The 14,317-nt window shown below is 38.5% G+C and overlaps 1 protein-coding gene across 1 annotated transcript in view; it reads left to right on the plus strand.

Annotated features, from left to right (window-relative positions):
- Positions 1 to 14,317, plus strand: part of PRKDC (protein kinase, DNA-activated, catalytic subunit) — a 230,245-nt gene that overhangs the window by 54,686 nt on the left and 161,242 nt on the right. The window contains exons 26-28 of the mRNA XM_080801920.1: positions 1,587 to 1,694; positions 5,140 to 5,366; positions 13,686 to 13,780. Coding sequence (XP_080658046.1) covers positions 1,587 to 1,694; positions 5,140 to 5,366; positions 13,686 to 13,780 — 430 coding nt within the window. The remainder of the gene's footprint in view (positions 1 to 1,586; positions 1,695 to 5,139; positions 5,367 to 13,685; positions 13,781 to 14,317) is intronic.

Genomic DNA, 14,317 nt, shown 5'->3' on the forward strand with positions numbered 1-14,317 from the left:
AGTAAAACATTTTGAAAGTTACAGTGATTTTGAATGTTCAGAATGGTTACCTTTGGGATGTAGGACTGCAGATGGATAGTTTTCTACATTTTCTGTAATTTCTGTAAGGTGTGTGTATATATATGTATACATTTGTGTGTATGCTTATGTATTATATGTATGTAATTTACATACAGTAGATAAGAGAGTATAATTCTTTTGGGAAAAAAAAGTAATCCTTTAAGACCAGGTTAGACTTCCACACTGAAAGGTAAGAACTTTTACTTTGATTAATCTTAAGGTTAGAAAGATATACTCTTTTCGGGGAAAATATCTAAGAGCAAGAGGACTGTGTTGTTTAGTCTGAGTTTAGAGACATTTTACATGGTTTTGACATGATGTACATACCAAAATGCTTCATTCTTGAGCTCGGTGTCAGTGGGGAGATAAAACTCCCCTGGATTTCTTGGTATTCCTATAGGAGCCTTAGCCTTGTGAGACACAGAAATGTTTAAGATACAAAGTTTGCCTTCATTTCTGCCATAAACATTTTACTTTTCATGTATAATGAGGAGTAGATGTATAACCAATTTTTCTATGCAATTGCTGTGATCCAAAAGAATAAGACTTCTTTTATCTCCCCACGAGATCGCATGGTCACACCAGACTAGGCCACTAGGTTGAGTTCCCAAGGTTCCAGGAATATGAGTACTATCTCCCTGGGTATTTCCTTTCATAGGAGAGGAGTCCAGGCCTGGCGAACATCTAGAATTATAAAAGCCAGAGACCTACAATGCTCTCTGCTCCTGGTGAAACTTTATTTACATTCTAGAAGGTTGGAGTGAGAACCCAAGATCTTTTCCATCCTAGCTCCAAGTAGTAAAGATTTTACTCCTTTTTTTTGGCATCATGAGAGAGTTGATTCTTTGTTCTGTATCTCTTCTTTTGTGATATGGGCTTTAAAGTCTGTGTACATGGGGTGTTGATCTGGCTTTTGTTTTGTCGCCAAACGGGTATGAATCATGCTATAGGGAACCACATGGTCATTATATGCCTTTATCTTTTTTATTTTTTGAGAGAGGGAGAGAGAGAACAAGGGTAGGGGGAATGGGGCAGAAGGAGAGAGAGAGAGAGAGAATCTCAAGCAGGCTCCATGCTAGGCATGACTCAGGGCTCAGTCTCGTGACCCTGAGATCATGACCTCAGCTGATACCAAGAGTCAGATGCTTAATGGATTGAGCCACCCAGGAACCCTTGTCACTATTTGCTTTTTAGCTGAATAGTGATAATGTCTCTGATCCTGAATACCTCATATGCATGTTTAGTATCAAATTAATGAAACAAATAATTAAAAAAAAACAGTATCTGCTTCCATATTAGAAGAACAATAAGTTTTAATATGTGTATTTTTCTCTGCTGGACTCTTAGGAAGAAGAGAAGAAGAGCTATAAAGAACATGTTCATCATTGAATTTTAACTAGGAAAGGAAACTAATGAAACCATTGTAGTATTATCACTTAATTTTTCCTGTTATTTAAACAGAACTCTTTCCAGTATTAGGTTACTTTAACATAAAGAAAATAAACTCTAATGGTATTGTTCTTCAGGTGACAAGGCAACTATATGAGCCCCTAGTTATGCAGCTGATTCACTGGTTCACGAGCAATAAGAAATTTGAAAGTCAGGATACTGTCGCCTTACTAGAAACGATATTGGTGAGTAATGGTTGATTCTTTTCTTATTATTCGCATCAACTAGTTATGTTTGATCTATATTTAGAACTTTAAAAAACATTACCTGTCAAGATTTCTTTTGTTTTAAAGAATTTGTGAAATGACATTTTAACTGACAGGATGCCATAGTTATTTATTGAAGTGCTACTTTTAAATATCTGCAAGCAGTGTGCACATTTTTTAAAAAAGATTTATTTATTTGAGAGAGGGAGAGCACAAATAGGGTAAGGGGCAGAGGGAGAGAATCCTCAAGCAGACTCCCTGCTGAGTGCAAAGCCTGACATGGGGCTCAATCCCAGGACCCATGAGATCATGACCTGAGCCAAAACCAAGAGTTAGATGCTCAGCCAACTAAGCCACCCAGGTGCCCCTGCACATTTTGTTGTCGTTGTTATTTTGTCCTCTCTTTTGGGAAAGTAGTTATTAATTGACAAAATTTATCTACATTAAGGCTGTGTGTGTGTGTGTGTGTGTGTGTGTGTGTGTGTGTAGAGTAGAAGTGAATAAGAATGTGCTTGGACTTTGCTTCAGTTGCAGTATCCTCTTTAAAAAAAATAATCCATAGCACAGTAATTAAGAGTAAAAAGAATTTTTTGAGCTTACTCAGTTTTCTCTTGCATTCAAATTTGACAGCTAAAGAGCCCTAGAAAGAGTATCCATGTCTGAACTAGGGGGTATTGTGCTAAGCAAAATATGTCAATCAGAGAAAGACAGTTATCATATGATCTCTCTGATATTGAGGAATTTGAGAGGCCAGGTGGGGAGGTTCTGGGGGAAGGGGAGGGAAAAATGAAACAAGGTGGGACTAGGGAGGGAGACAAGCCATAAGAGACTCTTAATCTCAGGAAACATAGGGTTGCTGGAGAGGGGGCTGGAATAGGGTGGCTGGATTATAGACATTGGAGAGGTTTGTGCTACGGTGAGTGCTGTGAATTGTCTAAGACTGATGATTCACAGACCTGTACCCCGGAGCAAATAATACATTATATGTTAAAAAAAAAAGGTATCCATTTCTGTAGAACTACCCTGGGACCATAGAGTTAGAATCCTGAGACTGTAGAGGTAGAATCATTCAGATTTGATCACTCGTTCATTGAGGACAGAAGCAGGGAGGTCACTTAAAGCCTTAGTGTCTTTTCACACTGATTTTATTGTAATTGTCTGAGTTTTTGCAAATGAGTTTGCGTTTGATTCCTTTAAATGTCATCTTACTTGATTTTACCTATTTTTTTCCTATAATTTGGTTTTGTCATATATTGACTTTGGAATCAGAAGCTCCAGTTAAATGCATAGCAAGTTTGTCCAAACAGACATCTTTTAATTCCATGTTATTATAAACTGATTCCAATTTGAATGTGTGTGTTACTTTCTGTGAACTCTGAGAGGAGCCAGAGGAAATACGGAATTTGACATTGGGTATCTGTACAGAGGAAATAAAGACAGAAGGTGCTTGGTGTGTTTGTGAGGATTTCACCTGTTGTGTTTTGCTTGCATGGGAGCTTATTGAGAGGTGGGCTTGGGAGACATGCCAGGCAGAGCAGCAGAACATTGCATGTAGGACAACTACATTCTGCAGGTTGTCCAAGACAGTCCTAATTATACTGGTTGTGTGTGTAATGATAATAGCACACTTTTCACTCTCAGAGTTACACTGGTTGGATGCCGTGTTGTGGGCAGTGGGAGTTACTGAACATTTTAAATTAGGATGGTGACATGGTATCTATGGTTTAATTCCCTGCAGTGGGAATAAGTCCTGCCTATAATACATTTAACTAAATTTAACTTGTGATTTATTTGCATTCAGATGGATTTATTCTAATGTTTCTATTTTAGCTGTTTTTGTTCCCTCTTGATCCTTGGAGGGAGCTTAAGGAAGGGTTTCAAAAAGAAATCAGATAAGATCATGATAATGTAAAGTGAGATAGCTGAGGAAAGGAATGGTAAAGGAGGAAACGTGAGAAGTTGGTATAGCGCTGGAGTGAAAGCCTGTCCGTTAGGTTTCCCAGTAGGAATTGCTAATCCCTAATGTCAGCACATGCATTATTTTTTTTTTTTAAAGATTTTATTTATTTATTTGACAGATCACAAGTAGGCAGAGAGGCAGGCGGAGAGAGAAGGGAGGAAGCAGGCTCCCTGCTGAACAGAGAGCCTGATGTGGGGCTCGATCCCAGGACGCCGGGATCATGACCTGAGCCGAAGGCAGCGGCTTTAACACACTGAGCCACCCAGGCGCCCCAGCACATGCATTATTTACCATTGTTCTGAGAAGCAATAAATATCATCTCTTTACATTTCCACAGTTAATTGCTTCTTGAATTCTAATTAGCACTATAATCAAAGATTTTGCAGGTAGTAAATAACTGGGAATGTTAGGTAGAAGAACTCCCTTTCAGTATAGTTTTTCAAGTTAAAACTTTCCTATACAGATCTAAGAGGGAATTATTTCTAGAAGGAAAAAAAAAGACATTCAGATTTCCTTGTTTGAATGTTTTTTTCAGGTATTTAAAGATGGCGTCTTTAGGAGACAGCTTTTATAGAAACTTATATTTTCAGAACCACATTTCCATATGATTTTACTTTATATAGCATTACAGTTCTCTTGGAACCTAGAAGGATCTTTTTTTCTTTAACCTCAACAGAGCATCTCAAATACTGTTATGAGGTAAAATCACCAACAGAAACTTTTAGGAGGGGCGCCTGGGTGGCTCAGTGGGTTAAGCCTCTGCTTTCAGCTCAGGTCATGATCTCAGGGTCCTGGGATCAAGCCCCACATCAGGCTCTCTGCTCAGCAGGGAGCCTGCTTCCCCCTCCCCCTCTGCCTGCCTCTCTGCCTACTTGTGATCTCTTGCTCTCTCTGTCAAATAGATAAATAAAATCTTTAAAAAAAAAAAAAAGAAACTTTTAGGATGTAGCCATTGGGTTTCTTCAGGGAAAGGAGAGATCGTTTTGTTGCTACATAATTAAAATATTCACTCTTTTTTGCATGGGTTTTTCAGTTTCTTTTGTTTTGTTTTGTTTTAAAGATATTTATTTATTTATGTATTTATTTATTGACAGAGAGGGAGAGAGAGAGCAAGCACAAATAGGAGGAGTGGCAGGCAGGGGAAAAGCAAGCTCCCCACTGAGCAAGGAACCCAATGTGGGGCTCGATTCCAGGACCCTGGGATCATAACCCGACCTGAAGGCAGCTGCTCAACCTACTGAGCCACCCAGGCGCCCTGTTTCCTAGTTTTCTTTTTTCTTTTTTTTAGTTTTTTCATTATGTCAAAGGGCCCTAGTTATTAGAGTTTAGATTCTAAACAATCTGATTGGTTTTACTAGTACTTATTTTTTATTGAATAGTGCTCTAAGTTAATTTTCACAATATGCTATAGTTATACTCAGAGAAGACCAGGGTGTTCAGTTGTCATCTTATGTTTCATTTTAGGATGGAATTGTAGACCCTGTTGACAGTACTTTAAGAGATTTTTGTGGTCGGTGTATTCGTGAATTCCTCAAGTGGTCCATTAAGCAGACAACACCACAGCAGCAGGAAAAAAGTCCAGTAAATACCAAATCGCTTTTCAAACGACTGTACAGCTTTGCACTTCACCCCAATGCTTTCAAGAGGCTAGGGGCATCACTTGCTTTTAATAATATCTACAGAGAATTCAGGTAAGTAAGCCATATGACAGGAAAGAATATAAAATAAGTTATTGAAATTTTTAGTAGTAATTGTGAAAAGTGACTGCTCTTTATGTATCTATGTATTCCTGTATCAGGCATATAATTAACTATTATGTGTCAGATGCTGTTCTGGGGATTAAAAAATGAATTAACATGCAGTTCACATTCAGGAAGCTCAGAAACTACTGAGAAATACATACAAACATAATACCACAGCAGTCTTATAAATGCAACAGAAGACATAATTTTGGATTACAGAAGAGGTGGATCTAACCCATTTTGAGTTGGTTAAAGAAATCTTCCTGTAGCATTTATTCTTAGATGAAGCTTAAAAGATTAATCAGCCAAAGCATTTCAGATCAAAGGGTTGAGGTATAGATAAAAAATAGGATGTTATCTAAGGAGATGAAGACATTTTATTTTTCTTGACTATCGAGTTGGAAGTTTGGAAGGGAGCATAGTGAGACTGGCCAGGAGCCTTTGTAGAGTTAAAAAAAAAAATAGGTTACTTCCAGTGACAACAAGTCCCTAGAGTTTTGGGAGAAGAAAGCTGCATGTTTAAATTTCCTCCTAAAATCCATCTGCCTATAGCTGTATGGAGAATAGATCTGAGTGATAGAAGACAGGGTGAGGACATCAGTGAAGGGGCTATTTCAGAAGTCAAAAAAAAAAAAAAAAATCATTAGTCCCTAACCTAAGGTTGTAGTAGTGTTTATTCATTCATTTATTGTTACTTATTAAGAATACTATGTGACAGGCTCTGTGCCAAATCCTGGTGATAAAAAGATACAGCCATTCATGAAGGTTACATATTTTAAAAGATAATTAATTACATAGGTAATTGTAAAACTTATTACTGAAATCACTTCTTTTAAGTATTAGTAGATGATTACAAGTAATTTTATAATGAAGAACCTGACTTTGTTTGGTCCAGATAGTTTTTCTCTGGAAATGGCTGTTATGATAAAGTTGAGGAAAGCAATTATAAAAATAAGATAGATGATAGAGAAAAAGAGAGAGGTGATGGATGGATGGATGGATGGATAGGAAACTGTATTTGTGTGTGTGTACATGTGCACATTTATGTGAAAATTGACCAGAGTTTGAAGCTACTATGGTTTTTTTTAGCTTTTTAAACTGTGAAACTTAATGTACAGAAGAGTGTTTAAAACATATGTATGAATCTGTCACTATTTCAGTTGACACAGTATTATATGTACAAAACCCAAGAGACTTCACCAAAAAACTATTAGAACTAATTCAGTAAAGTTGTAGGACACAAAATCAATATAAACAAATCTATTGCATTTCTATACTTCTAACCAATTATCAGGACATTAAATTAAGAAAACAATCCCGTTTATAATTGCATCAAAAAGAATAAAATACCTAGGAATAAATTTAACCAGGGAGGTGAAAAATCCATACATTAAAAACCGTAAGACGTTGAAAGCAACTGAAGAAGACACAGATCAGTGGAAAGATATACCATGCTCATGGATTGGAAGGATTTATATTGTTAAAATGTCAATCCTCCCCAAAGCCATTAACACATTCAGTGCAATCCCTATCAAAATTTTAATGGCATTTTTCACAGAAACCAAACAATCCTAAAATTTGTGTGAAACTAAAAATACATCAAAAAGCCAAAGCAATCTTGAGAATGAAGAACAAAGTTGGAGGCATCATGCTCCCCAGTTTTAAACTATACTACGAAAGCTGTAGTAATCAGAACAGTGTGGTATTGGCATAAAACAGGTCAGTGGAACAAAATAGAGAGCCTAGAGATAAACCCCTGCAAACATGGCCAATTAATTTTTGACCCCAGAGCCAAGAATAAACAGTAGGAAAAAGACAGTCTCTTTACTACCTGTTGATGTTAGGAAAACTGGACAGCCACATGCAAAAGAATGAAACTAAACTAGTATCTTGTACCATACATAAAAAACTAACTCAAAATGAATTAAAGACTTGAATGTAAGACCTGAAACCATAAAATTCCTGGAAGAAAACATAGGTGGTAAGGTGTTTGACATCAGTTTTGGCAATGATGTTTTGGTTCTAACTCCAAAAGCAAAGGCAGCAAAAGCAAAAATAAGTATGTGGGACTGTGTCAACTAAAAGCTCCTGCATGGCATAGGAAACCATCAATAAAATGAAAAGGTGGGGGCGCCTGGGTGGCTCAGTGGGTTAAGCCTCTGCCTTCAGCTCAGGTCATGATCTCAGGGTCCTGGGATTAAGCCCCGCATCGGGCTCTCTGCTCAGCAGGGAGCCTGCTTCCTCCCCATCCCTCTCTGCCTACTTGTGATCTCTCTCTCTGTCAAATTAAAAAAAAAAAAAAAAAGAAAAGGTGACAAAAGGTTATCAGTATCACTAGTCATCAGGGAAATGCAAATCAAAACCACAGTGAAATATAACCTCATGCCTGTTAGAATGGCTACTATGAAAAAGGTAAGAAATATTGAATGTTGGCAGGGATGTAGAAAAAGAGGAATCCTTATGTACTGCTGATAGGAATGTATTGCTGATAAATTGCCACAGCTACTATGGAAAATATGAAGGTTTCTCACTAATTTAAAATAGAAGTACCATATGATCAAGCAATTCCACTTTTGGGTATTTATGCAAAGGAAATGAAACATTCAGAAAGATATATGTACCCTATGATTATTGCAGCATTATTTAAAATAGCCAAGATATGGAAAGTATCCATCGGTGGATGAATGGATAAAGGAAATGTGGTATATGTATACAATGCAGTATTATTCAGCCATAATACAAAGAACAAAATCATGCCATCTATGAAAAAAATAGACGGACCTTGAGGGCATTATGTTAGGTAAAATAAGTCAAAGAAAGACAAATACCTATGGTCTTATTTGTGAAATCTTAAAAAAAAAATGTAAACTCATAGATAGAATAGATGGGTGGTTGCCACAGGCTGGGAAGAGGGATAGGCAAAATGGGTAATGGGTCAAAAGGTACAAACTTCCAGTTATGAAATAAATAATTATAGGGTTGTACAGACATGCCTCATTTGATTGTGCTTCTTTTTTTTTTTTAAGATTGGGTTGGGGGCAGAAGGAGAAGCAGACTTCCCACTGAGCAAGGAGCCTGATGTGGGACTTGATCGCAGGACTCGATCCCAGGATTCTGGGATCATGACCTGAGCTGAAGGCAGATGCTTAACTGACTGAGCCACCCAGGCGCCCCTTATTGTGCCTGTCTTTATTGCTCTTCACAGATACTGCATTTTTTACATACTGATTTTGAGTAGGTCTATTGGCACTGCTTTTGAAACATTTACTCACTTTGTAGCTCTTAAGTCATATTTTGGTATTTCTTACATTATTTCAAACTTTTTCATTATTCCTGTATTTGGCATAGTGATCTCTGATGGGATCTTTTTTTTTTTTTTTAAGATTTTATTTATTTGACAGAGAGAGACACAGTGAGAGAGGGATCACAAGCAGCAGGAGTGGGAGAGGGAGAAGTAGGCTTCCTGCTGAGCAGGGAGCCCAGTGTATGGCTCAGTTCCAGAACCCTGGAGTCATGACCTGAGCCGAAGGTAGATGCTTAACAGCTGAGCCACCCAGGACCCCCTCTGATGCTGATCTTTGACGTAACTATTGTAATTGTTTTGGGGTGCCATGAACCGTTCCCGTATGAGACAATGAACTTAATTGATAAATGTTGTTTGTGTTTGACTGTCCACCAACTGGCTCTTCACCTGTCTCCCTCTCCTCCAGCTCCCCATTCCCTGAGACACACCAATGTTGAAATGAGACCAACTAATAACCCTACAGTAGCCTCTAAGTGTTACAGTGAAAGGAAGAGTTACACATCTCTCAGTTTAAATCAAAAGCTAGAAATGATTAAGCTTAGTGCAGAAGGCATATCAAAGGCCAAGATAGGACAAAAGCTAGGCCTCTTACATCAGTTAGACAAGTAGTGAATGCCAAGGAGAAGTTCTTGAAGGAAATTAAAGCTGACACTCCAGTGAACACATGGATGAAAAGGAAGTGAGACAGACTCATTGCTGATATGAAGAAAATTGTAGTGGTCTGGATAAAAGTTCAGACCTCCCATAAAACTCCCTTAAGCCAAAGCCTAATCCAGAGCAAGGCCCTAACTCTCTTCAGTTTTATGCAGTGAGAGAGGTAAGGAAGCTGCAGAAGAAAGTCTCAGGCTAGCAGAGGATCCATGAGGTTTAAGGAAAGAAACCGTCTTCATAACATTAGAGTGCAAGGTGAAGCAGCAAGTGCTGATGTAGAAGCTGTAACAAGTTATCTAGAAGATCTAGCTAAGATAATTAGTGAAGGTGCCTACACGAAGCAACAGATTTTCAGTGTAGGTGAAACAGCCTTCTACTGGAAGAATAATCCATCTAGTGCTTTCATAGCTAGAGAGAAGTCAGTGCTTTGCTTCAGAGTTTCAAAGGACAGGCTGACTCTCCTGTTAGAGGCTAATGTAGCTGGTGACTGAGTTAGAGCCAGTGCTGATTTACCATTCTGAAAATCCTACAGCCCTTCAGAATTGTGCTAAATTTACTCTGCCTGTACTCTAAATGGAACAAGAAAGCCTGGATGATAGCACTCTGTTTACAACCTGGTTTATTGAATATTTTAAGCCCACTGTTGAGAACTACTGCTCAGAAAGAAAGATTCCTTTCAAAATACTACTGCTTGGTGACAGTGCATATGGTCACCCAAAAGCTCTGATGGAGAGATTCCATAAGATGATTTGTTTTCATGCCTGCTAACACAGTATCCATTCTGCAGTTAATGGGTCAAAGAGTAATTTTGACTTTCAGGTCTCCTTATTTAAGACATACATTTCATAAGGCTATAAATGCCATAAAGAGTGATTCCTCTCATGAATCTAGGCAAAGTAAATTGAAAACCTGGAAAGGATTCACCATTCTAAACACCATTAAGAAAGTTCATGATTCATGGGAAGAGGTCAAAACATCAACATTTACTGCGGTTTGGAAGAAGTTGATTCTAACCTCATGGATGACTTTGAGGGGTTTCAGACTTCGGTGGAGGGAGTAGCTGCAGATGTGGTGAAAAGAGCAAGAGAGCCAGAATCAGAAGTGAAGCCTGAAGGTGTGACTGAATTACTGCAATCTCATGACAAAACTTCAGTGGATGAGTTGCTTCTTGTGGATGAGCAAAGAAAGTGGTTTCTTGAGATGGAGTCTACTTGTGGTGAAGATTCTGTGAAGATTGTTGAAATGACAATAAAGGATTTAGAATACTGTATAAACTTAGTTGGTAAAATAGTGGTGGGGTTAGAGAGGATTGATTCAGTTTTGAAAGAGATTCTGGTGTGGGTGAAATGCTACCAAATAGCATCACATGCTATGGAGAAATTGGATCTGAAAGGAAGAGTTGATCTATGCAGCAAACTTCTCTGTTGTCTTATTTGAAGAAATTGTCACAGCCACCCAATCTTGAGCAGCCACAAACCTAATCATTCAATACCAGCCATCAATATCAAAGCAAAACGCTCCACCAGCAAAATGATTATGACTTGCTGAAAGCTCAGATGGTTAGTATTTTTTAGCAGTGAAGTATTTTTAATTAAGGTATATACATTTTGTACACATAATACTGTTGTGCACTTAATATACGGTGTAGTGTAAACATAACTTTTATATGCCCTGGGGAACCAAAAAATTCACTTCACTCCCCTTGTTGAGATAATTGCTTTATTTTGGTCACCTGAAACCAAACTCGTTATATCTCTGAGGTGTGCCTATAAGGTAGAGTATGGTGACCATGGTTAATAATACTTTATTACATATTTAAAAGTTGCTAGGACAGTTGATTTTAAATGTTCATAACACAAGGAAAAAAATTTTGTAACAGTATTGCGCTCAACGTTAACTAGACTTACTGTGGTGATCAAATACAGAGTTGTTATGTGTACTCCTGGAATTAATATATGTCAGGTATGCCTCAGGTTAAAAAAAAAAACAAAAACAACTCTGTAGTTTATTTAATAGTAAAAAAAGTTTCTTTTTTTTTTTTAAGATTTTATTTATTTATTTGACAGACAGAGAGAGAGAGACAGATCACAAGTAGACAGAGAGGCAGGCGGAGGAATAGGGGGAAGCAGGCTCCCTGCTGAGCAGAGAGCCCGATGCGGGGCTCAATCCCAGGACCCCGGGACCACGACCTGAGCCGAAGGCAGAGGCCTTAACCCACTGAGCCACCCAGGCGCCCCAATAGTAAAAAAAGTTTTTGTATGCTCACTACCTATGTTAAAAAATGGAGTATTTTCAGTATTTCAGACCTTCCTCTTCTCTGAACTAATCATTCTTCCTTTATGTTACTTATTCCTTTGTTTGTCTTTTTTGTTTCCCTTTGTATGTATATACCCTAAGTGACATACTTTGGATTTTGGAAAGCAGTAAATGTCAGTGTTTTCACGGTTAGGTGGGATTTCCTGAGAGGATACTGAGACTGGTATTAGCTTCCGTGAAAGATTACAGGAGCCCATTCTAAGGAATTAGAGTGACAAGGTTCATGTTAATTTGGGGAAGCAGAGGTCTTCAGAATGGTGTGAAGTAGACCACACTGATATCTGGGAGAAATATTGTCTAAGAGTGTGAACTGCCCTTTAACTTCTGAATCTCAGTTGCCATTGGTCCACCTCCATGTGTCAGGAGCATGTCAAAGCAAAATTCTCTTGCAGTATAAATGAGCACTGTCAGCTGATCCAGGTTGAACATGGACAGGAGAAGAACTATAAGTACCTGATATTGGTAGGCCAGGTTAAGAGAGGAATTTGGGCCATCTTCTGTATAGGTTGAAAAATCCATACTGTGGTGTTTTGGCAGAGAGCACTGTTAACAAGCCTCTTTCTTGGGTCCCTACTCACCTGTCATGTCTGGATCTCCTTGCCTCTCCTCTTGGTTGTCCCTTGTACTTCTTCTCTGTGTTTGATAATTTGTTTCCTTTTCGTCTCGTGTCTTCCTTTCTGGATACTGTTGATTTATTGGATCAACAATAAATCTTCTGGGATTTTTGGGAAAAGGGGCATGAGAGATAAATTTTTTGAGATCTTACATGTTAAATAATATAAAACAAGATTTGTTGTTTCCTTTCTGCATGCTAATGAACTATTTTGTATACTTTTCTTTGGAAGCACAGTTCTAGGGCATCATTTTGTCATGTCATTTCTCTACTTACCTTCTTTAGTTGGTGTTGATAACGTAACCTAAAAACTATTATACTCAGCCTTTCAAGACCCCTTCCCCCAACTTTTGCACTCTCATCACAAACTGCTCTTCTAAATGAACCTTTTCTTCTAGCTTTGCCAGTTTGCTCTCTGTCTCCTGTGTTTTTTTTAATCTTGCCTCCGTGTCCTTGTCTGTACCACACATTTATCAGTAATGTCCTTTATTTTCAGTGTCAGATCATGGTGCGTGACACTAGGGGAGAGGTGGAGCTTGTGGAACTCTGACAGGCCCTGCCCCTCCTAGGATTCAAACTTAAAAAAAGAAACTAGGACCATGTTTAATTAATGAATTGGTTGATTGATTAGGACGAACTAATTCTTGTTCTAAGTGCTCTCCGTCCTGAGCACTTCACTCCAGTTCTGTTTGTTCCAGGAATGTGCTCCTTCCCGGTGGGACGTGCAATGACCCAGCACTTCATCACACAAGTAGAACTTCCAACTTGTACTTTTCTGTGATCTCCTCTGAGACTTAGTGCCTCGCCCTGTCATTTTATACTTAATCATTTATTGTCCAGTGTTATTAAAGAGCAGATTTTCGAGGGAAAGGTCTGCCCTCTGCCCTTCACCCATCCATGGTCCACAGACACTGTTAATTGAATTATTTACTTTCATGTGCCTGATGTGCTTGTAAAAGGCTTCATGTTTACTATTGATGTTGACTGACTTTTGGATAGGGTGAGAGTACTTGAAATTCTTTTATTTTGAAAGAATGTGGATGTGGTATGAGACCTTCTTCTCTATTAATTTTAATGAGGTGTGTGGAAGTGTGGTCAGAACAGTGGTTCTGAGGTTATGTGCTGTGAGCAGTTCTACAGATGGAAGGGTCCTTGTGTGCAGAGAAAAAGCCAGTGTTGCCTCTTTTATTTTATGGAGTTTTTGGTCTGCTCTTGAGGAAATTTTCTTCTTCGCAGAAGTATTTTAGGTTGCTTTATGTTTCAAAACATTTGAGCCATTTTTTAAAAAACAAATTTATGTATTCTTTGATAACATTACTTTTTTCCCTTGTCACTCCTGCTTTATTGTTTTCCTAGGTGAAGTTCAGTGTTCTTTATTTTACAGGGAAGAAGAGTCTCTGGTAGAACAGTTTGTGTTTGAAGCTTTGGTTACATATCTGGAAAGTCTGGCCTTAGCACATGCAGATGAGAAATCCTTAGGTAGGTCTTATCTGAGCTTTTTGTTTGCACACCAATTCTGTTTGTCTGAAAAATCTCTAAGAGCTTTTCTACTCAGGGGTTAAGCCTCAAATAGTTCTCTCATAAAGTGGCATTTTTTTCTCCCGTCTCCCATTTAGCGTGGTAAGTGTGAAGGGGAGATATGCCCCTCTGGTGCCTCTTCAATGCCCGCCTCCTCTGAAGGCCCACAGATTTTCCAGGGTGTGCCCTTGGTGGCCACTGAGCTTGACCCCTGGCTTGTCAGAGATCCTGTCCAGGACAGGTGGGACGGTTTTATTGTGCAGCTCCAATGAAACCAGCCAGTCAGCCAGTTTCACAGATGATGTGAAATGTGAGAATGTACAATTGCACCATGTAAAGAAAGCTGGGTGCAGTAACCACTGAGATGTGCCAATGTCTCACTGATGCCAGCTTGAAACATGGAAAATAGATCTTATTACAAGATTGTGATAAAGCTATTTCGACCATAATTAAGAAATAATACAAAATAATAAGTCAGAAATAGACTTAAAGTAGCTA

This window comes from Martes martes, assembly GCF_963455335.1.
Source record: "Martes martes genome assembly, chromosome: 4".
NCBI lineage: Eukaryota > Metazoa > Chordata > Mammalia > Carnivora > Mustelidae > Martes > Martes martes.